Source organism: Canis lupus, chromosome 1, assembly GCF_048164855.1.
Source record: "Canis lupus baileyi chromosome 1, mCanLup2.hap1, whole genome shotgun sequence".
NCBI lineage: Eukaryota > Metazoa > Chordata > Mammalia > Carnivora > Canidae > Canis > Canis lupus.
The window spans coordinates 88,327,259-88,351,736 of NC_132838.1; the positions used below are offsets into that span (position 1 = coordinate 88,327,259).

The 24,478-nt window shown below is 42.3% G+C and overlaps 1 protein-coding gene across 3 annotated transcripts in view; it reads right to left on the minus strand.

The window, feature by feature from the left end:
• Positions 1–24,478, minus strand: part of MAMDC2 (MAM domain containing 2) — a 148,385-nt gene that overhangs the window by 41,790 nt on the left and 82,117 nt on the right. For all 3 annotated transcript variants that reach the window (XM_072838466.1, XM_072838459.1, XM_072838476.1), the window contains exons 6-9: positions 24,168–24,424; positions 20,055–20,148; positions 13,470–13,613; positions 10,427–10,692 (exon numbers count right to left, since the gene is read on the minus strand). In XM_072838466.1, the coding sequence (XP_072694567.1) occupies positions 10,427–10,692; positions 13,470–13,613; positions 20,055–20,148; positions 24,168–24,424 (761 nt within the window). The remainder of the gene's footprint in view (positions 1–10,426; positions 10,693–13,469; positions 13,614–20,054; positions 20,149–24,167; positions 24,425–24,478) is intronic.

Here is a 24,478-nt window from a genome sequence, read left to right on the forward strand (position 1 = left end):
GAATTACATCATTAATGCCTGAGTCAAGACTCGAAGCCAAGTCTTCCTATTCTACAAATCTCACGCTAATAAGTAAGACATGAGTTATGATTTATTAAATATTCAAAGAGGAAGAGGCACTTGAAATGGGACTTTGAGAGAAAGGTAGGGTAGGATCTTCTCAGGCATGATGATTCCTGTAGCACCATCAGTGGGAAATAGTTGTTGTTGATAAATACTTTGTAGGAGGAAGGCACCGGTCAGAAGGTGAGGATTTCAGAAATAAGAACCTGCACAGGAGTACAGACACTAATTGAAGATGTGTTTTCCAAGAAGTTTGAAGACAAAACATGGGATTGGGTGGTAATTTAAATGGGTAAAAAAGTAAAAGGAAGGTTGGTTGTTTGTTCATGTGGCCAACATAGTTTGGCAGTGTATAAAGGACTGTGGATACTGAAGGTTTATGAGAAAGAAATAATTTAGGAAATAAGGTCCCACAGGTGACAGGATGGTGAAATCACACATATGGATAGACTGGTTGGTTTTGACTAAGAACAAGGGTAATACTTCCTGTCACATGTGCCAGGCGACCCATAGAGGCAAAGGAGGATTTGGGGAGAAACAGAATCAAAGGAGTTTGTGTTGAAAGCCTTCATCCTTTTGGGACATGCATCTGTGAGGTCACATCCTGAGACTGAGGCAGGGAGAATCAAGTTGGAAAGCTGCAAGTGAAGATGAATCTGAATGTCTGAGGGCAGAGGGTGAGGAAGGAAGTCACTGAGAGGAGAGAGGAATAAAAGGAAGGCTCTCCTATTAGCATGGAGGGGACATTGGAGAGCCAGTGGTATTTTCTCTAGCTGTGCTGAGACCCCAGAGAGGGAAAGGAGACGAAAGTAGCTGCTGAACACTCCCAGAAACTGAGGGGACCAAGGTGGGAGAAGCCTGAAGCACTGGGAGCAAAAGTGAGAGCATCATTGACCACACCTGCAGAATGGAGGCTAGAGAAGCTGTGTTGGGGTCCATGGAAGGCATCCAGAAAATCAAGAAGCCCTGTAAAACCCCCCATCAGTCATTGGGAATAGCAAAATGATTCCAGGTAAGGATGGAAAGTTGGTGCCAAGAGAAGAGTCACAGCTTTTGGTTTTAATAAATATTATCATAAAAAGCCCCAAATCAGACTCCATATCTACATGTCTTTGTGTGTCCTTATATCCACTCAAGCAAGCAACTCCTGCCTGTAAGTGGTCACTCCTATTCCTTGCAGGACAGATGGCTCAGGTGCTGGGCTAGAAGTGATCATGGTTTGTGTGATCCAAAGGCAGAAACTTCTTGCTTCTTCCTTGGACCTCTGTGCTCTTCCTTGCCATCAACCCTATTCATTGACAGTTCAGTTCCACTTTCCAACTATTTGTTGAGTACCCACCCTGTTACAGAATTATGTTCACATTAGAAATTTAGAAACAAATGAGACAAGGCTCTCTGTTCTCTAGAAACTTACGGTCTGATTAATATAGACAGGCAGGTAAGTAGATAATATGCTATGATAGTAGTAGTATAATGATGCTAAGAGGGGCAACAGAAGACAAGAATTCTACGTTAAACACCCTAAAGGAATTCCTCCTTATATGAAGTTCAGCAGGGTTCTTTAGTGTAGGATTTACCAGAGTTTCTAATACGTTACTGCTCATTGTGAATCTTCACATGTGTACAAGGAAGAGAGCTAGTGTGCAAAATTTCCACCACAGAACATTTTTTCAATGAACTACTCAAATGATTTGTACTATGGGGATATCCTGAGAAGTGCTGACATAAGTTTCTTGTGAAGTAAAAAATTAAATGTATTTATATTTTCTCAGACTGGCCAGATAGGGGTTCTCTCCAAATCCTTAAGTGACTTTTAAAGTTTATTTGTTTTTTAATTTTATAGCAGAGTAGACTCAGAAGGTTTGACCATTAACCCAAAGATCATTAAGCTGAGCTCAGATGAAACAGAATGGCTGGTCATTCTCTCATTAATGGACCAGTTAACAATTTTTTTTTCCAAAGGAAATATTTAACCAACACAATCTTGAGTTGCTCCCAGTGCTTCTAATTAACAGACCATTTGAAGATCTTTGTTAAAGAGAAAACTAGCTTCAGGCCAGGAAATATTGCAGGACCTAATATATATGCTATAATGACCAAGAATAATTTTAAACTAAGGATTTGAACACACAAAGGCTAATGTCTGTGCTCTCTCTTTATGGAATTTCTGATAATGACTCCAGTTTCTCCTGACATTTGGTTTTTAGGGAAAGCATTTTGGAGTGAATTGTTCTCTCTCCTTACTAATGTCCCTAGTGTATAAAGGTCTCAAGGGGACTCTTGATAACCTGCCCTCCATTTAGTAATGTGCTGGGGAAAAACCGATCAAGAAAACCATCTCATGACTCATGCCTTTCAAAATGTTTCAAAGACATTAAAAAATTTATTATAAGCTGTTCATGACTGTAAACACAGCCGTGTCATTAAGAAAGCTTAGTACTATTAAAATAAAGACTTAATCCTGACTTTATTTTTAGCTTAAAGAATACTGCACAGCAAAAATCAAGAATTATGCAGAATTGTCCACATACTGTAGAGGTGCTGCCTATGAAATCTGATGAGGATCAGGACATAGAAAAAATATTCTTTAGTCTCAGGCATTCTCTCTCTCTCCTTCTGTCTCTGTTCAGTTAATTTAATACATGCTGTGCTAAGGGCTTTACTTGACACATTTCATTTGTTCTCCACCATAATCCTTTGAGGTAAGTACTACTCGTATACCCATTTTACATATGAAGAAAAGTGAGGCTCAGCAAGATCACATGATTAGCCCAAATTATGAAGGTGTAAGTGGCAGAGAACCCACTCACGAGAACTCTTAAGCATTACTCTGTATTTCCCTCTACCCCAAAGCCCTCCTTTGTCTGTGGTGGCCCACCATAGATTCCGATCCCTTGTAGAAGCCAAAGTTATTTCTAAAATAGAACTACTGGGCATTAATGATAAAGCTCTCAAAAAATTTTTTTAAAGATTTTATTTATTCATGAGATAGATAGATAGATAGATAGATAGATAGATAGATAGATAGAGATAGAGAGAGAGAGAGAGAGAGAGGCAGAGACACAGGCAGAGGGAGAAGCAGGCTCCATGCAGGGAGCCCGACATGGGACTCAATTCTGGGTCTCCAGGATCATGCTCTGGGCTGAAGGTGGCACTAAATCGCTGAGCCACCCAGGCTGCCCAAAGCTCTCAAAATTTTTACAAATCTTGAGTTAGGTAGGGCTGGGCTCTCTTTCTTGCCAATCCTATGCCTTCAACCAGGAGAGGGCTGAGGGGCATAAAGTCCTGGTATAAAACAACATGGATTCTGAATTCAAAAAGACCTGGATTTACTTCTCATCTCAGCCAGCTCTGTGTGCTACCGAACAATGTCCTTAATACTCTGCCTCAGCTTTCCTCATCTGTTAAGTGGAGCTATACTGCTTCCTTCCTCAGGTGTCACAGCATCAAATGAAGCAACATACATCAAGTGCTCAGTATGGTCCCCGGCACCGAGGGAGCATTTTATGAAGGTTCCCATTGTTGTGGGCAGCTGTGCCAATAGTACACAGAATCTGTCCATACGGCTACTTTGCTAGAATGGCCTCAGGGAAATTGTTGCCATTGCTACCATTTCTTTAAAGAGCTATATATTAGAGTTTCCATCAAACATTAGACCGTCCATGGAAATAGCAGGTAGTTATTAATTGAACCAGCCCATTGTCCTTAAAACAGTCTGGATAAGGACTTCTAGGGGAAAGAAAGGAATGGAAGCATCCAGAATAGAAGGCATCTGGGAAAGCACAGATGAGGCAGTGTGTATATATTAGGAGTGACGGAAGAGAAGCATGTAGGGGAAAGGCCAATGGTTTTGTCTTCTTTGAGGCCCATGCTGCCTCTCACTCAGCTCAGCTCTGGGCTCACATGACTCATTCAAGAAAGCAGGTTATACTAACTAGCAAAGCAAATATAAGGGCTCATTGTCATTATTTTGAATATGCAGCATAGATACTCAAAAATATCTACTCAATGTTTTCTTTTTTTTATGATTTTATTTATTTATTCATGAGAGACCCAGACAGAGAGAGAGAGGCAGACATAGGCAGAGGGAGAAGCAGGCTCCCTGCAGGGAGCCCTATGCGGGACTCAATCCCAGGACCCCGGGATCATGACCTGAGTGAAAGGCAGACGCTGAACCACTGAGCCACCCAGGCGTCCCTCTACCCAACATTTTCACCAGTGAGAATTAGGACCAGGATTAAGCCAGGTGTAGTCAAAATTTTAAAAAGGCTTTTAAGCCAGGACACAGGTATGAAAACATAGCTGTTCACTCTGAGTTAGGTCCTGACTACTTGACCAGCTTTAGGGTGGCGAGGGCATGAAGCAGAGGCTCCTTCCTACAACAGTGCAGTAAGCTCTGAGCTTAGGCATTCACTTCTGCAGAACATGACGTTGGATCCATTTGATTCTGCATCTAGGGTGGCCAGGACACCAAAAGGAAATGTCTCACTTCCCTTGCAGGAATGTGGTAAGAATTAAATAAAATAGCAGAAGGTGCCTATGCCTCAAGACACACTAGGGAGTCTCACTTTCTGCAGCTGCTCAAGAATAAGCCTTCTCTGAGACTGGGTAGAAACCTTGAGCATCTAAAGACACCTGTGCCAGGGGTGCTTGGGTGGCCCAGTTGGTTAAGCATCTGACTCCTGGTTTCAGTTCAGTCCCATGATCCTGAAGTCATGGGATTGAGCCCTGCTTTGGGATCTGGGCTTGGTGCAGAATCTGCTTGGTATTCTCTCTCTCCCTGTCCCCCCAAGCTCCCCTCAAATAAATAAATCTAAAAATAATCTTAAAAACTAATAAAAACCCATGCCAAAGGGCATCCTTCAGAGCTGGATAAACATGGGTAAAATCCTGCTATGCCACTTACCAGCCTTAGAAAGTCCATTTGTTCCTTTTCTTAAGTCATTTTTCATTGTTCTTTTCATTAGTCATCTACTTATTCATTGTCCACATAGATATCAAACTAAATTTATTGAACAAAATTTTTCTGATGATCTACTTTGCACCTGGCACAGTGTTAGATGCTGTAGATACAGAAATGGACAAGGCTGACAAGGCCCTTGTCCTCAGGAAGATTATATTTTTGTAAGAAGAGAGATGGACAATGAACATTTAAAGTTTCCCAGGTGATTGTGCCAAGGGTCAACAAACACTGCTCAAAAGTCAGGATCTGAGAGTCATCCCACAATTAGTAAACAGTTGTGATCTAAGTAGCTGTTAGGTTTAGGGTTCCAGATGAGAAAGGTAAGGAAGAAACAGGTTTATAAGAATATGAGAATATCATTCAGCCATGAAAAAGAACAAAATCTTGCCATTTATAACAACACAGACCTTGAGAGCATTAATGCTAAGAAAAATAAGAGAAAGGCAAATGTCATGTGATCTCACTTATATGTGGAATCTAAAAAAGAAAAGAAAAGAAACCCAAGTGCATAGACAAAAGAGAACAAATCAGTGGTTGCCAGAGGTGAGGAGTGGAGAGTAGGTGAAATGAATGGAAGGAGATCAAAAAGTACAAACTTCCAGTTATAAAATTAGTAAGTCCTGGGAATGTAACATACAACATGGTGACTGTAATTAACAATATTGTATTGCATATTTATTCATTTAAAAAAGATTTTATTTATTTATTCATGAGAGACACAGACAGAGAGAGGGAGAGAGAGGCAGAGACACAGGCAGAGGGAGAAGCAGGCTCCATGCAGGGAGCCTGACATGGGACTCGATCCCCGGTCTCCAGGATCACGCTAAACCTCTGAGCCACCCGGGCCGCCCTGTATTGCATATTTAAAAGTTGCTAAGAGAGGAGACCTTAAAAGTTTTCATCACAAGGGAAAAATCTGTAACTGTGTAGTGACACGTTACGTGTACTGTGGTGATCATTTCACAATATATACAAATATTGACTCCTTGTTATATGCCTGAAACTAATATGATGCTATATATCAACTGCACCTCAATTTTAAAAAGTCCTAAGATTGCAAAGCCCATAATAGGTGGAATTAGGATTTGAAACCAGAGAGACTCCTGTGTCTTTGCTCCTAATCAGTGTGTTATACTGTCTCCAAGATGATGAACAAGAGGCTTAGAATGCCCAGGGAGCCCTAACTATTCTGGGGAGCAGGGTCAGAGAAGCACTCTCTGTGGAAGTGAGGTTTAAGCCATGATTGATTTAAGAAGAGCCTAGGCAGAGGACACAGGGTGTATAACTATCCAAGGTAGGAGAGAGGTGTGAGTTCCTGGAACTGAACTCGCAGTATGGTTAGAATAGAGAGAGCAGGAGGTGAAGCTGGGGATGGGGTTGGTGTCAGAGCACACGGAGTCTCTTCCCTAAAAGCAACAGGAAGCCAAAAGGTTACTCCAGGGTGGGGAGGTTTGGAGCGCGTTTTGCTCATAAAAACTCTATTGCCAGGCAGAGCACAGATGGGAGCAGGACAAGAGTGGCCTGCAGGTAAGGTGAGAATATAATTTCAATTTTCAGCATCAACTTAGAGACCAATGGTTCTCATCCAAGGATGGTTTGGCACTTCTGGGGCCATTTGGAAATGTGTGGAAATAATCTGGGGTTGCATTACTTGCAGATGTGAAAAACCGAGTATTGTGAGGGACGTCCCTACCGGAAGGCAGAACTGTCGTCTTCCAAATGCCAAGGCGACCCACACTGGATATCCAGCCATTGGCAACACCAGAAGCCTTCACTGTAGGAACATAAATATTCTAAGCCATGACAATGTAAAAGCTATTGTATGGCTTAGAGACGGTGACAAGAGAAGGGGCAAGACAGGTGAAGGGAGATGTAGATGTGAAGATTCATTCATCTTACATAGGAGGCTGTTAAGAGACACTATCTAGAGTTTACGGGTCCAAATATAGATGGTTACATGTATTAAAGTTGTAAAGAGCACCAAAAGTGAAAAATACAATATAACCAAAAATTGTGAAGAGAGAAAAAAGGAGAAGGAATAGTATAAGTAAGCTAAAGTCCTTATCTTTCTTCGCAGGGAACACTATTCAAGTTAATGAATCAAGAAATGGATGTGGAAATACAATATTTAAAATTAAAGAGGAAAATATTCCCAAATCAGGAAGAAAACCACCAGAAAAAGAGGTGCAATTGGAGTTTGAATTCAGGAGGACGGAGTAGTAAGGGCAACTCTGACTTTTCATTTTATCCCTTCCCTGAAACGTCATTTGCATCTTACTTCCACCTGTATATGTTACATAAGTAAGGGCCCCCATGGTGGCTGTCAAATGGCTCTCTCCCTCTCTGAGGAGCTGGTTCTGTTCAGCAGGGACCTGCCAAGAACTACAGGCCACCTTGAGACATATGTCGAGTTTTCTGGTGGTGAACTGTACTTTCTCCTCTTGGTATTGGGGCCAGATGTATGACTAGTTCCTTCCAAGGCTGAAAGAACTTCCCTGCCCCCACAGGGTCCAGATCCCTTTTTCCTCATGTGGTCGGAAGGGAACAAAGCAGCTGCTGGGAGGGTCTGGAAGGCAGCCCAAGAGACAAACGGCAAGTTGTGCAGGGAGTCCTCACTGGCTGAGGGGCTTGCTCCCATTCCATGGCATCAGGTAAAAGCAGGGACACACTCTAAAGGAGCGGGCAGGTTTCTAGAGGTTATGGGGGGACAGGATGAAGTAGGGTGGGTGGGGGCATGAGCAAGAATTAGAATCCAGACAGCCTGAACCTAACCATCCACTCATCAGGCTGGGTCTCTACTTGTTATTATTTTTTAAATGTCCAATTAGTTGAACTATTCTATTTTTCTCAATGAGACCCTTCCATGAGACAGTGAGATTGGACTGTTGTTAGTTGCTTACGTATCTGTATTTTAGTCTTCTGTTGTCTGTGATCTCCTCCTCAAGGGCAGGGTCTGAGCCTCACTCATCTTTATAACTCCTGCCCTGAGCATGTATCTAATAAATTCTGGTTGAATAAAGGGATAAATGAATGGATGAATGAATAAACAAATGAAAGTCAAATGAATGAGTAAAATCCTTATTATATCCCCCAACTTTAAAAAAAAACATTAGGGGATCCCTGGGTGGCTCAGTGGTTCAGCGCCTGCCTTTGGCCCAGGGCGTCATCTGGGAGCCCTGGGATCGAGTCCCGTGTCAGGCTCCCGGTGTGGAGCCTGCTTCTCCCTCTGCCTGTGTCTCTGTCTGTCTCTCTCTCTCTCTATGTCTATCATGAATAAATAAATAAAATCTTTTTTAAAAAAATTAAAAAAACATTAGCATAACAGGGTATGGAGTATAATGAATATTTCCTTAGTTCCTGGTGTGTCCCTGATTATGTGAATCTGGTGCATGTCTGTTCCTGTGTGTGTGCGCGTCTGTGTGTGTGTGTGTGTGTGTGTGTGTGTGTGTGTGTATTACCATACTACTTGCCAGAGTAAATAACTGGTAATGGGAAACAATTTAAGCCTTTGGGATCCCTAAGAGGTGCAGAGAGACTTGGATACCTCCAGGACTAACAGATCAAAGAGGAAATTCAATGACATTGCAAAGGTCAGATGACATTTATGGAAAGATAGACTCACCCAGGAAATGTTTGGAATTGGCTAGGCAATAAGATTAAAGAGCATGAGTCTAGACTAAGAAGAAATGGGAACCTCACACCAGAAACATCACCTAGCTTCTCCTATCATCCAGGGGGCAAACCAAATATCTCACTCTAGCCACATGATCAATATACAACGGAGTTAAGAAGGGGAGGCCTGAAATAACATTACCTGTTTAATTAGCATAAAAATAAGACAAGTTGTGCCTATGAGACTGTGATAAAACTTGTATGCTTACGTTCTGCTAGAAGTATGGTAAATTAGCTCAACCCTTTTTAGAAGTCAGTAAGTCACAGGGCACCTGGGTGGCTCAGTCGGTTGAGCATCTGACTCTCGATTTCAGCTCAGGTCATGATCTCAGCATTGTGGGATCAAGCCCTGCATTGGGCTCCATGCTCAGCAGCCCAGCAGGGAATCTACTGGAGAGTCTCTCCATCTCCTTCTCCCCCACTCATGCACTCTTTCTTAAATAAATAAATAAATCTTAAAAAAAAAGAAGCCAATTACTGAGACTGCCATGTCATGATAATCACAATTTCTTCTTGCCTAGCCATGGAAAAGAACTTCGTAAAGATTTTCAAAGATCTAAAAAAAAAAAAAAAAAAAAAAAAAAAGATTTTCAAAGATCTTTGATTAATCACTGTGAGAATTTAATCATGCCCTTGTGGGTACTCCAATGCACTAAAAATAAGCAAGCATCACTATGATAGGAATGGTGTCCCAAATTTCATTAGCAGATGGATGAAGTTATGTTCTGTCTGGATGGTTATAACCAGCAAGCAAGCCTAAGCCATTAAAGTTTGTGAAGAAGGTTCTACTAATCTTCTAGGTTTGTATCTTTCCCTAGGGAGCCTGGGTAATTCCTGGTTAATAAACGTGATCAATTGATTGGATTCATTCATTTAACAATATATTTTGAGTTCCCATTGTGGGGATTTGAAGAAGGGGATCTCTCATATCTTTTTTTGAGTGCATTCTTGCTCAGAGCAAGTACTTGAAAGACATTTTCTGGTTGAATGATGGGCTGAAACAAAATGAATTTTCCCATACTGGTTTCATATCTGGGTTGTAGTCGACAGAATTTATTACTTCTGTAAAACTTTCTTAAGTTTAGGAGTTGTTAAACTTGGGGAGATTATAGTTTTCTTTTATATCCCCCTTGCAGTAAATACTTCTTTGTATTCTCATTGCTATCAGAATCAGCGGCTGATGGTACCCTTACATAAATTCTCTCCATCTGGGCTCACTCTCATTTTTTACTGAGCTTCTCTACCTTGTGTTAAGGTAGAACTTTAAGCTTTTGAGCTTAAAGCCTCAATAAAATCAGGCTCACTGATTTCACCCTTTAAAGTAATTTAGTATTATAAATTATAATACAGTGATTAGTATTCCTATGTGTGTCATACATGTGTGCATGTGTGTGTGATACACACACACACACACAGAATTGGGGCTTCAAATTAAAGTTTAGCTGTTGAACTTGGACTATCCATGAATTCACCATCTTTGGTCTATTCTCAGGGAATCTGAGAAATAAACAAGCAAACACTCTCGGTGGCCATGATTCTGAGACAGAAAACTGAAAAGAATTTATAGGTAATATAACTTGTGCATGGCTCAGATAGAGTGTAGCGGTGGGGCTGTCAGAAGAAAAATAAAACATCACCATTTGAAAATAATTAAACAGAAATTCACTAACCCAGCCCAGAAACCAAAGATGAACAAAGGGGCAAAGCATTGCACTGGCTCTACTATACCTTGGTAGGCATGGGCTTCTTGAAGGTGATTTCAGCTTGCATCCAAACACCCCTTGGAGACTCCAGCACAGACCAAATTTTCTCTTGAACTACGTGGTTCTCTTCAAAGATATAAACTGCCAGGGTGTCACTCATTTTTAAAAACCCATAGATGGCGTAATAAAAACGTAGACAATACTGCAAGTTTCCTGGCAGGGAGGGACCGTAGAGCCTTCCAATGTAGCCAGGCTGAGATGTAAACTTTGTGTTGGCCAGCAAGTAGTACCCTGCAAACAGGACAAAACATTTAGGCTATCAGTGATGAAAAATTTAAATAATCTAGGCCAAAGTGTCAAGTGGCAAAATTTGGTTAAGAGCAGTAGAATTTGCCAACAGAGACTATTTCCATGGGTCTTAAATGATAGGATGCATTATGTAATATCTGTGGCTTAAGTGACAGGATATATCCTGTGACTCTATTATCAAAAAAACTTCTTCAATTTCAGTAAACTTCATAAACTAGTATAGATTTCCATCTGCAATATGCTCAGATGCTAGTCATCAGTTAGGATTTGTGCTTCTCATGAAACAAAAGGGATGAAATCATCTTGGAGCTCCAGCTGTCTGGGTCAATCAAGTGACACAGACTGAGTACCTAATACTGGGTCCTAGTGACTGTAAGGTCCAGAGTAGATTTTTCCTTCTTATTCCTGCAGTGATTAGTGGAAACAGATCACAGACTGGTCTGATAGTCCTTCGAATTTTGATTATTTTACATGAGTATTCTTAGGGACTGATCTGTGTCATCCCCAAAATCGATTTTGTTTCAGCCTGCCATTCAACCAGAAAAGATCTTCAAGTACCTTCTCTGTGCAAGAAAAGGGTCCAAGGAAGAACAATTATTTCCTTTAAATAAATAAAAAAAAAAGAAACATAAGGTCAAGAACCTCCCCTCCCACCTGCTCCATCACCCCTACAGTAAACTTAAAACAGATCCACGTATTCTAGAAAGCCTGGGTAGAAAAGAAAAAAATAATATCTATTTTTCGTTCTTTCCTTTTTCTGCTCCTCCCCTCATCAATTTTCCTTCTGTTCCCTTGGTCTTTGTATTTAGTTTGGTTTTTTATCCAGTGATTTAATTCATCTGACAAAAGGTTCTTGGGTTATCTTATATAAGTAGTGATATGGACTGAGTGATGTCCCCCCACAAATCCATTAGTTGAGATCCTAATTCCCAATGCAACTTTATTTGGAAATTGGGCCTTTAAGGAGATAATTAAATGGGGATATAAGGGTGAGGCCTTAATCCTACAGAACTGATGTCTTCACAAGAAGAGGAAGAGACACCAGAGACTTCTCTCTGTCTTTACTGGTTTACATAGAGTGAAGGCCATGTGAGGTCACAATGAGAAGGTGCCATTTATCTACAAGGCAGAAAGGGAGATCTTACTAGAGACTAACCCTGATGGCATCTCAATCTTGTGCCTCTAGCCTCCAGAACCATGAAAAAATACGCTTCTGCTGTTCAGGTCACCCAGGCTGTGGTACTTTGTTATGGCTGCCCGAGTGGACTAATACAGATGGCCATGCACAGCCAGAACAATGTTTTTGAAACCCGAATTGAATTCTACTCTTCTTTTACTTAAAAACTTTAAATGGTTTCTCATTTCCTTTATAAAAAAATCCCAAATGCTCCCTCTGGCCTGCCACACCCATGGTGTATGTCCTAACATCATGTTCCTCCACTCTCCTGCCCACTGCAGCCGCTGTAACCCTCTCACTGCTGGGGCTGTCCAGCTCTTCCCATATTCAAGGACTTCACAGATGCTGTTCCCTCTGCCTGGATTCCTCCCACTCTCCCAGCTAATACTCTCTCCTCTCAGGATCTCTCTCCTATTCTCTCTCAGAGCCCACTCTTCATTTCTTCCATAGCACATACCGCAATGTGTAAATTATAAGTTTATTTGTGTATATAATTGTCTAACACTTCTCCTGCTCATTGAGATGATTGCTAGCCAGTGAGAACAGGACCTGATCTGTTCACTAGTGTATCCTCCAGGAGTGAGTCTGGCCAAGGTGACAATAGGTCTTTGTAGTGCCTGTATTTCTATAAGTTAAGCAACCTGTAAGAAAAGAAGTCATGATTACAAGTATAAAATTGTGAGGGCCCCTTTTAAGGCCCTTCCTAGGGCCTGTGTGAGTACGCTACTCTGAAATTGAAGTGTCATCAGAGTGTGGTGAGCACACCCAGTGCCCAATGTATAAATAGCCATTGAATAAATGAACTAGACACTAAGCCTTGAAACAAGCTCTTTGCACCAGTCTCTACAGAAGTGGGCTTCACAGGGGATGCTGTCAAAGTAATTAGGTAGCTAATCCTTACACAGGGGAGCTCAAATTGGTTTTCTTACAGTTCTTTGTAGACATAACCATCAAGTGCCCCTACCCCCAGCCTTTTCCAATAGTTTTTATAGCCTTTAGTGCCGTACAAAATTATTTTTCATTGAGTAAAATACACATAACATACAATTTACCATTGTAACCATTTTAAAGTCTACAATTCAGTGGCATTTAGTACATTCACAATGTTGGGCAACGAGTGCCACTCTCCAGCTCCAAAATATTTTCGTCACCCCCAAAGGAAGCTCTTTACCCATTAAACAGTAACTCCCCAGCCCCTTGGCCACCAAGAATTGGCTTTCTGTTTCTAACGATTTGCATTTTCTGGATGTTTTATGTAATTGGAATCTAATAGCTTTTTAAAGATACTTATCTATCTAAAGGGAAGAGCAAGATAATTTCTAAAGGTTTGGCTGTTTAAAGAACTGGCAGACTGTTGTGCAAGCATAGCAACCTAAATGCCAATTTTTAAAAAAATGGCCAAACATACGATTACCAATCATTTTTGCTTCTTTATAGCTGCCTTTTCTTTCTTGCTTGCTTTTTTTTTTTTTTTTTTTTTTTGTAAGTCACTGTCTTGATTGGTGTGGAGTAAGAATGGCAGATGGAGCATGAACACCATCCCAACCCCCAGCATCCCCACAAGCACAGACTCCTGATTTACCAATGCCTGATGTGTGGTCTCCAGCCCGATACATGTTTGGTTTTACTTTCACCCGAGTCCAGCCTGGACCTTCTTTATCTTGATAAAAGTTGCAGAGATCTTCCTCAAAATTGCAGCTGGCTTCCATGGCACTGAAAGGAAGCTCTGGACAAAGGAGAACCAAAGTGAAAATGCCAGACCCAACGATCTCAAAGGACTACATCAACTGGTTGACAAATACGTACACATTTGAGCCAGGGAGACCAAATAAAGAAAACACAACAAAATATTTTCACCCTAATGGCATGCTGACAGGTTAGCATCAAACTAACATCTCAGCATGACAGGAAAATTGTTCTTTTCCTCCCTAAGGAGATGGAGGGAAGGAACTCTGTTCATACTCTCTATAAAAAATAAAGAAGTATATCAGACCTCAAAAGAAATTTCCTTTCATAATGTAAAGACTGGGAGCAATTATTCACATATTTCTTCACGATTCAAATTCATTCATAGAAAATTAAAGAGAAAGAAAAAGGTAAAGATTTTAGGGAACTCTTAATTTTTCTCTTAAGACAGGTATTTTAGAAATAATATTTTCCAGAAATAATTTTCCTTTGTTGATCAATCTCAGTGTCACCAGCTCAGCCGCTGTCTATTTATAATTGACACTAGTAGTAGGAGCTGATCTGCTTGAAGAAAATCATTGCTTAGTATAAACCTCGCTGTTCCAAAAAGTCACACCAATTTCATCACCCGGTATTATTTTGGCTTTTGCTGAGTTCTGGTATCATTTACCCTGGTCTATAAATACCACCTCATTCCAGATTGCCTGGAGTGAATGGAACATAAAAGATTTCTGCTGTTTTGAGAATAACTTGGTACTGCAACAAGTGATTGTAAATCTCACTGTTCAGATTGTCTGAGTCCAGAGGGGATGTGACTGCCACAGTTTGGGACACATTTAATGTAGCCAACTGTGATCCGTTCTGCATGCTGACATACGCTGGCCTAAGTTTTTAGGGCCAGAGAAAGAGAAATGTTCTAGAGAAATATTTGAGTTCTGGGAGCAGTGACATGATGAAACAGGAAGCTGATAATGGACAGAACCTCACTATACTCTCAATGCTTCAATTTCTAAAGCAAGAAAACCATCAAGTGGGCTGAGGAGCTGGCCCAGATTAAAGGGGATGGAAGAGGCATGACAACCAAATGCTATAAGGGACCCAACATTCAATCTTGGTCCCAGAAAGCAAAGAGTTATAAAAGACAGGATTGAGGGGATCCCTGGGTGGCTCAGCGGTTTAGCGTCTGCCTTCGGCCCAGGGCATGATCCTGGAGTCCTGGGATCAAGTCCCGCATTGGGCTCCCTGTATGGAGCATGTTTCTCCCTCTGCCTGTGACTCTGCCTCTCTCTCTCTCTCTTTCTGTCTCTCATGAATAAAAAAATAAAATCTCAAAAAAAAAAAAAAAAAAAGACAGGATTGGAATAAATTAGTATGTGGACCATGAGTTAGTTGATAATACTGTATCAGTAGCTAAATTTCCTGAACTTTATAGTTATTTGATGGGAGTTAACTCTGGAAAATGCACTGGGTTTTAGAAAATACACACTGAAGTATTTAGGGGCAAAGGGGCATAATGTCTGCAACTTACTCTTAAATGGTCAATAAGGTAAATCTGGTAAAATGGTAATAACTTAGACCTGGGTGAAGCTTATATGAGAGTTCTTTATAGTATTCTTGCAAATTTTGGCTGAGTTTAAAATGACATATAAATAAAGTTTTAAAAGCATGTAAAAAGTGATCACCACCACATTAGAAAAAAAGAATAGGAACAAAATATTCCTACATAATTGGATTCCGATTGTATGTTAGGTGACATGCCCTAGCAAGTGTGCAAAGTGAGCACCCTGAGGAACCAGAGAGGAGAAAAGGAAACGTAGAGCATTCTCAATGCTTTAAGACTGGTGGGTTGGCCCACGCATTGCTGGGCCTGGCTCTGTGAGCATCAGGGAGTATCTTTAAGCCACGAAGATAAAGTCTTTGAAAAATGAGGATGATGTCATTCACATGAGTCTCCTTTGACACCAGCCTCCCTATGCAGATCTACAACCAAGGGAAACCCTATATTGGTCTCCAGTCTTAGTTACCCCTTGCTACCTGGTAATGAAAAAGTAGTTGAAAATGCACCATTGATAGCTGTCTGGCCCAGAAAATGGTATGGCACTCCAAAAGCCAGGCACACAGAGAACGGCAGGTCAGTAAAATCACTCATTGGGAATACATCCCCAGGAATATTCCCCCGGGCAGCCACAAGAGAACCATAACCCATTTACTATGTGTGCAGGAGAGGTGAGAGGTGGTATTAAAACTTGAAAGTAAGCACAGATCAGTTCTCTCCATGGTGACAAACTGAGACACTCAGGAAAGATGTTTCTGAGAACATGATTTTATTCCTTTGCTAAATACCTAGCCCTAGAAATGGATTTGTCTGGGGTCCTGAGGAGGCCTGATAAAAAGAAAATCTCAAAAGCATAACTGAAAGCCTAAATCTCTTCCACCCTGAACACCGCTTCTGCTATGAGACCGCATCTAATTCCTGAAGAGGGGGCCAGAGGGCCTATTTGTGACCTAAAATGAGCACGCCAGAGATCTGGGGTGGGTGGAAAGCTTTTGCTTAAGGCTGGTTTCAGAGCATATGGGCCAAGTGGCCATGACAGTTGAGCGATAATGACCCCTTTGAAGCATACGGAGGAATCAGAGGCAGTTGGAAGCCCTTGAACATCAGTCGATCAGAAAAGAAAAAAAAAAAAAAAGGAAGAAGGCCCTTTGAGCAAGGTGCCAAAAAGCATCACAATGTAAGATGTAGTTAATTACTTGCTCTCTGACACTTGAGCTTTTTGGAAATGAGAGGTTCTGAAGATCCTCTAATCAGGTGAAGGGTGCTGCTGTTGGAGAAGAATCTTTGGCAGCATTTCCCACCCTGAGGTTCATGGAGATGGACTCCGTACCAGCCTGAGAACTGTAAACGCTCATCAGCAGGCTTTGGGATCCTCAGCCCCTGCAGCGCTCTGGAGATCTGGGTACAGCGTGCTCTGTAGGCTGCTAACCTGCCACAGGAGTTTTATTTTAGCCCGAGCCAGCCCGAAAGCAGGCTGAGACAGCTCGAAGTTGGCTGGGAGACAGTGTGAGTAGGACCTGGCACCAGACTGAGGAATCTTGATGGAGCAGGGGCTGGGGCTGGGCCACTGACCAGGCTGTGGAGATGCTTGAGGTCTGAGCTAAGGCCACTACAGCTGTAACCAAGGCAACGACCAGAGCCAGGTTTCTAATCAGATATCAAAAGGGCAGTGTGTTGTTGGCAAATGGGCATAAATGGCATTTAGGCCCAGGAAGACATCTTTGAGGGTTATATCCACGAGTGTCAAGACCCTTCCAGTCCCTGGCATGGGGCTAGGGTGGACCCAAGCCCCGAGAGGAGATTGGGCCTATATATGGCAGAGCAGTGGGAGTTCTCACTTTGGGGCAGAGCATTAAGACGGCATCCCTATAAGTGGAATCACCTGTCAGCCATTCAAGGCTTTACAGTTTAAAATGAGAGCTTATTCCCATGGTCCAGGCGCTAAGCCAAATGTGGTGGAGGACAGAGAGGTTGTGGGTGGGAGAGGCTTGGAAAGGGAACTGCCCTAACTCAAGGAGGGGGCGTGGAGAGGTCTCACTGTTCTCTGGCAGCATCTTGGGGGAATACTTGGGGAGCGACATGACACTGGTGTTTAACACCTGTGACTCTGTGATGGGTCCCAGGTCTGGGAGATTGGATTAACACTAAGCCCAACCAGATGGTGGGAACGAGACGCTTCATATGTTGAAATAATTCCTGTCTTGGCCTACTAAAGGGGATGAGGGAAGAAAATGCTAGATCCAGCTGGGAAAAGCAGAGACAACAAGTCTGGAGCTAACCAAGATAAGGAAAAAAATGTTGGCACCTGTTATAAAACAGAAGGGCATAAACTATTTGTGAAATGTAAGATGAAGTATGAAAAACGGAGAGCTCAGCTTCTAAGACTCAGAATCTGGCCGACAGCTGCTGAAGGAACAGCACAAAGGAGGCTCCAGCTCACCCATTCACCAAAGCGGTGCCCTTTGCTGGTTCTCCTCAGTTTCAAGCTGACTCCCTGGTTCCCAGGGAAAGGATGGGCATATTTTGAAAGTTAAGTAAATCACACGAAGCCTCATGGCCAAGCATTTTCTGTGTGCCATATTCTGCTAAGGCCTTCACAGAAATTAACTCATCATCTTCCCAACTATGCAGGACAGATCCTTCTAACCTTGTCCCACAAATGTGGAAACAGAAGCTCAGAGAGGTTAATTAACATACCCAAGGTCACACAGTTTGCAAATGGCAGAGCAGTGATGTGAATCCAAAGTCCCGACTTTGGAGAACACCATGCTCATGCAATTAAACTAGTTTAAAGCAAAGTTGCCAGGTTGGGAAGTTCTGAAGACCAGTATGGAACTTGGCTAACCTAATTACATGAAATTGTGAATCGCTGGTGGTCCCCGCAGAGGAAGGGCCTGTATGTGGGCTGAATTTTACAGACTGAAGGGCTATTGGACCTTTTAACAAATAGTCCTTATTTTGCTGGAATCTTTCTTTTCTTTTCACCAGTCGGTGGGAAAGCCCTCATATAGATTCTGTATCTTTTTAAAAGGGAGAGTGTTTTCAAACATTACTTGTAAGGTGGTTCAGTAGATACTGTTAACCTCTCACCTGCATCTTCACCCCACCATCAACCCTGTGCAGATACTGAATAAACACCCCTTTTTCCCATATGAATAATTTGGAAATAGAAAAGTTCAATGTAAAAAAATAAATAAAATAAAATAAAATAAAATAAAATAAAATAAAATAAAATAAAATAAAATAAAATAAAATAAAATAAAATAAAATAAAAATAAAGAAAAGTTCAATGTAAATGTCTGGTGACAAACAGGAGAAACTTTTCAAAAATAATGATAAAGGGGTTATGCAACTATGATAACACCACTGAAATACTAGCTCATGAGAGTAGGGAACTGTCCAACTTCGAGACCCCTTTAATCTTGGGGTTATAGTTTGGATTAAATCATTTTAATGAAAATATGTAAATATGCATATCTTGTCTGGTTCCATTTCGCTAGATCATTTTTAAAATTAGAATTAGAAAAAAATATTTGGTTTTAACACATTAGAGTGTTTCTCTCTAATTTGGGGGTAACACTTTAGCTCAAGTAGAAAACATTATCTTTCTCAGTCCCCTTGCTTGTGAAATGTATCTGAAGCCCTATGAAATTAGACACCAACTCTATCTTAAGTGAAAGTCATACTACAAAGGCCAGGTTCAAAACTTTACTTCATGCTCTAAAACTCAGAATGAGGGCTCATTAATAAGATGGGGCAATCACTGCCTCCCTGGGGCCTCTCAAAAAAAAAAAAAAAAACACTAAAAGCTAAGGTCAGTTGCATTAATCTGGGTTATCATGAATATAGTGTCATCCTTCATATTCTGGAACATTTCTTTTTTTTTTTTTAAGATTTTATCTCTTTATTTGAGAAAGAGAGATAATTAGAGAGAGAATAAGTGGGGGGTGGGGTGAGGGAGAAGTAGGCTCTCTGCGGACAGGGAGCCCGACACAGGGCTCAGACCCAGGACCCCAGGATCGTGACCTGAGCTGAAGGCAGATGCTTAACTGACTGAGCCACTCGGGCACCCCTAGAACATTTGTTTTCTAATTTATTTTGAATCGATTTGCTTCCCTTTTTTCCAGAAAGTAAAAATTTCCTCTCTTTTCCAAACACTAAGTTTATGGAAATTACAAAATTGGCTGTGATAAAAGAATTTGAGGATTTACTTAGAAAGAGAAATTAAATTAAGTACATACTATAAATATCACAAACTGTCATAGAGATACTGTACACCAAATATTAACATCTTTAAACATGGAGACATTTATAGGTCTTGAGTACATAAAATTAGAGTTTTTATAATCCGACTTGAGAGTTTGAGAATTTTTTCCCACCCACTCAGCCACCTGTACATGATCTAAGATATCCTTTAAAGAGAAAGACGAGGGACACCTGGGTGGCTCAGTTGAGTGTCTGCCTTCGGCTCAGGGCGTGATCCCAGGATCTGGGATCCAGTCCCACATCGGGCTGTTTCTCCCTCTACCTAGGTCTCTGCCTCTTTCTGCATGGAGCCTGTTTCTCCCTCTGCCTAGGTCTCTGCCTCTTTCTCAATCTGTGTCTCTCATGAATAAATAAATCTTCTTTTTTAAAAAAAGAGAAAGATGAGGAGGGAATGTGTTTGTATTTAATTTTCATTACCTAGTAGATAGGGACGGTGAAAGCTCCTTAACACATGACAACTGGCCTGTGGTGTCAAAAAAATTAAATTCACTCTGTTAGGGGAAAAAAAAGAGTAATGTAGCAGAAAAATGACTACTTGATTAAATAATTTTTTAAAGGAGGAGATAACAGGAGAGGTGAGAAAATTAGAATTAAGTCCCAACCACAGGCATCTACAAAGAAAACTCCCTGTGTGAGCCAAAAGAAAAAGAGAATGCTTACCTGTCTGATTCTGGCAGTGAACAGGAGAGAAAGAAATGTCATCGAGAGCCACATATCCTCCTTTAGGACCATTGAAAGCAACTTCAAAAATAACCTGCAGAGGAAGATGATGTATTGCTACAGGTTTACAGATTTTCTGTTAGGCTTCAGAGCTCTCAACCATGATTTACAGATTTTTAAAAAAGATTCATTTATTTATTCGAAAGAGAGAGAGAGGCAGAGGGAGAGTGCAAACCCCAAGCAGATTCCATGGAGCCCAACATGGGGCTTGATCTCATGACCCTGAGATCATGACCTGAGCTGAAATCAAGAGACCCTCAATGGATGGAGTCATTCAGGGGCTCCTTTTTTTTTTTTTTTTAAAGATTTTATTTATTTATTCATGAGAGATAGAGAGAGAGAGAGGCAGAGACACAGGCAGAGGGAGAAGCAGGCTCCATGCAGGGAACCCGACGTGGGACTCGATCCTGGAACTCCAGGATCAGGCCCTGGGCCGAAGGCGGCGCTAAACTGCTGAGCCACCAGGGCTGCCCCTCAGGGGCTCCTCTTAACTATGATTTAAAATAATGTGGCAGGGACACCCGGGTGTCTCAGTGGTTGAGTGTCTGCCTTTGGCTCAGGGCATGATCCCTGGGTCCTGGGATCGAGCCCCGCATTGGGCTCCCTGCAGGAAGCCTGCTTCCTATGTCTCTGCCTCTCTCTGTGTCTCTCATGAATAAATAAATAAATAAAATCTTAAAAAATCATGATGTGGCAGTCAAATCAGGTGGTGACAGGTTATAGGCAAATGTTAGGAATCATGTTCCTAAATCTCAAGCAGCTCCCGACTTGAGCCACCATTTCTTCTAGGGGAGGGAGTACTGAGCCCTGTGTTGTATTTTATTGGTGGATTTTTCCCCCTTACTTGAGTGTGTATCTCTCTCCGACAGAACCACAGAATCGACAATTTGCTAATAACCCACGTCATTACAGAAACAACGAACTACTTGGGGAAAGCAGGCCCGGCTTTCCAACTGCCCTTCACATGGAAGTAAGGCACTGTGGGATTCTTTCCCTTTTCTCACACATGAAATCCTCTGTGAGGGCTCTGGACAAGGATGTAAGATCAAAGACTATTACTTGTCTGCAAAGGCAAAATCAGGCCCCAAATGCTATGTATGGATGTCAGCATTTCAGCATGTCCAGGCACATCCAGATGGTTAGAAGGAACATGAGGTTTTTCCTGAGTTCAACTCTCATTTTTCTCCCTTCTCTGCCACCGGCTTCTACTCTGAGGTCCATCTGCTACCTTCTGCTGGTGCCCCTGGGGATGGGGAGCAGTGCACACAGCGCTGCACAGTGGGGGATGCAGTGGGGAAACCACCCAAGTGTGCAGCCTACTCTGGTGAATTAACACGAGAGGATGAAACGTTGGCAGGGTCTGAAACTCATGTCAGGCAGGTGACATAAACACATGACATGAGCTTGGTGTGATACAGCAGGATCGGGTGCAGACTGCCCTGAAATGGGGAACCCAACCTCAGTCTATAGGGGCGCCTGCTTCTCAGCTTCCTCAGTTGCTAATGTGTGGGAGTTTGGGCCTGAAGTGTCAGGACCTACCAAATTGTCAAGAGGACCTGGATCTCTAGATTTCTCCTGGGAAATCTTTGGCTATTTCAGTGTTGGCCATTTATTTAAACACTAAAACAAACATGGAAAAAACAGGGGAAAAAACCCAACCCACTACTCTAGAGAGCAGCCAGGCAAATAGTTGTAGGCTGGACCTGACCCCTAGGCTTCTAGTTTTCAAACCTCTTCTAAAGAGAAGGGTGTCTTGGAGGCAGACGGACCACAGTTCAAATCCCATTTCTGGTACTACTAGGTGACCTTGAATACATTGCGAACCCTCTTAAGGCTTTGCCTTTGTTATTTATAAAATAGGCATAACCCTACTTTGTGGGACAATCAAGGAGATTAAATGAGATAAGGTATATAAAGCCCCCAGCACAGAGTCAGGTGCGTACTGAGCTCCGTACTAAATGCATGCGGATTTCTCCAGGTTGACTTCTCTGGAACTCCTATCCAGGTTTGAGCCTACTTAGCCACCAATGAGCCCCAGCAGGTTCCTTCCTTTCCCTAAGTCTTCGTTTCCCTAGTTTTGAAAGAAAGAGTGTGGACAAGATGGTCCTGTTCAGCTCAAAAACGGTGGTCCTACAGACCCTTGGATTCTGCAAAATCTAAGAGGGGGCCTGGATGTTTGCTGCTGGCAAAGGTGGGGGGAGGCTGAGAACAGAGGGGACAGACATGGACCAGTGAGAAGGGGCCATGGACTCCACAAACATAGCTCAGGTCCGTGACATTTCATTTTCAGGGTGCCCGCTGATAAAGTGAATGATGGAGCTTGGTCTTACTGAGCAGGTGGGGTAAGAATGCTTCTGATCCAAATTTGCAAATCACAGCCCATGTGCCAGCGTGTTCCCTCTTATTTGGAAAGGGTGGGGGAGGTTCTTAGATGTTTGTTTTCCTTTTTAAAATTCATTTGAGAATATGGTGACATTCAATTCACTGATTTCTGCAGAGCGAGTTTCTCTTGCTGGCAATTTCCACTAGCAAACAGTAGCAGCATCATGAGTCAGATTGCTGGAGCAAACGCACATGGGAACCCGAGGGATACATACTGAAGTGTAGTAGTGTCCAGGATTGTGACTTTTCAAGCACGGATGTAAAAGAAAATTCGGCAGAGCCGCACTCACACAAATGTTGCCCAAGGAGTTTATGGTCGGATGGAAGGAGTTTGCAAAAGAAACTGTCGTCACTGTGTGTGTGACTCATTTGACTTTAATAGAAGGAAAACTTTCTGAAACAGTATGTGCATTTCTTTTCCTCCCTATAACTCAAACTTAAAAAAATTTTCCACTGGCCTGCAAGAGCAAATCAAGGCCTCGTCAGACTTTGGGAGAGGAAAGAGCACACATCCAGTGTGCTATCTCTGGAGCTGTATGGGGGTGTAGGGCGGGAGCTGAAGGGACCAAGGGAGTGGCAGGCCTGTCTTCAGTGGACAGAACATGTCACAAACCCATCCAATCCCAACGCTCTCTGAAGCGCCCCACATCAGGTGAGCAGATGGCATCACCAAAAAGCATGCAAAGAAGAATCCACTTCTTTTGCCTTCTTTTGCACTTTAAAGGGAACTAGAGGAGACCTTAGAAAAGCACAAAGTGAAAAGGAAGGAATATGTATAAATCTGTGGTAACTGAGACTCTACATACAGCCCCAAATCTGCAAGCACAATGTTGCACCCATTGATTCTAGTAGCCCTCTGGAGTCCTCAGACAGATCTAGGCATCTGCCTTCAGCTCTAGGTCAGAATTTAGTCCAGAATTTTCCTACGTGCCTGGCACTCACCAGCTGTATGACCTAGATAAAAAACATCAAGTGCTGGGGCTCTCTTTTTTTTTTTTTTTCTCCTTTCTTATCTGTAATGTGGGGATAATTTTATCTACTCTGGATTGTCGTAAGTGCTGGAATATAACATAGATACAGGTGTGTATATGTGCTTAGAAAGAAGGCGCATAATAACAAACACCACAATGTTAGTGTTCTCATCCTTGCAGGGTCAGCCTGGGCCGTTTTAGCATGTTTCGCTTTCCTAAATCTTCTCATTCTTCTGCACTGGATATTTATCACTCACATAACCATAAAAAGTTTTAAAACAAAAGCACCTAGCCTTGATTCAAAGTGGGGCCACAATCATAAATCTCTCATTTTTATGACATTCTTTATATTGTAAAGGTGGAGAGAAGAAAATAAGTTGGCTTTTTTTTTTTCTTTTTTCCTTCTCTCTTTCTCTGGAAGACTCTTCCCTCCAGCAAGGGAACGCTTCATCCTAGCTCTCAGGAATGGAAGTTCACGAGTGGGTTTCACCTAGAGGCTGTTCATCTCTTTTGCCTCGCGATCACAGTGTGAGGTTCAGAGGGGACGTGTGCCCATGAAATATAGTAGGCAGCAGGAAGACAGAGGGACAAGAGAAGAAGAGGGAGAAGCAGAGGGGGTCTCAGGGGGTGGAGAGGAAGGAAGATAAAGACTCCCGGGCCTGCTGCACCCCCGCAGAGGGTCCGGCCAGGGCACACCTACCTCCATGGGGTAGGGCGCGCTGAACTCCACCTCAGCCAGATTCCAGGCAGCATTCCCTGGCTGGCCCATCTTCCAGATTTCCTCGTAGAGGCCAGCCCCATCCCGAGTATAGAGGGAGAAGATATTGTCATTCCCCTGCTGGAGCTGGTAGTAAAATGACAGGCAGCCGGACATGGGGGCTGTGGTCATCGGGGAGATGAGCTGCGCTACCTCCTGGAAGTGCTTGACGTAAACCGAGTCCACATACATGTAGTGGCCTGAAAATCACAGGGTGACACATAGCGTAAGGCAGGCTGGCGGGAATTAGGGGG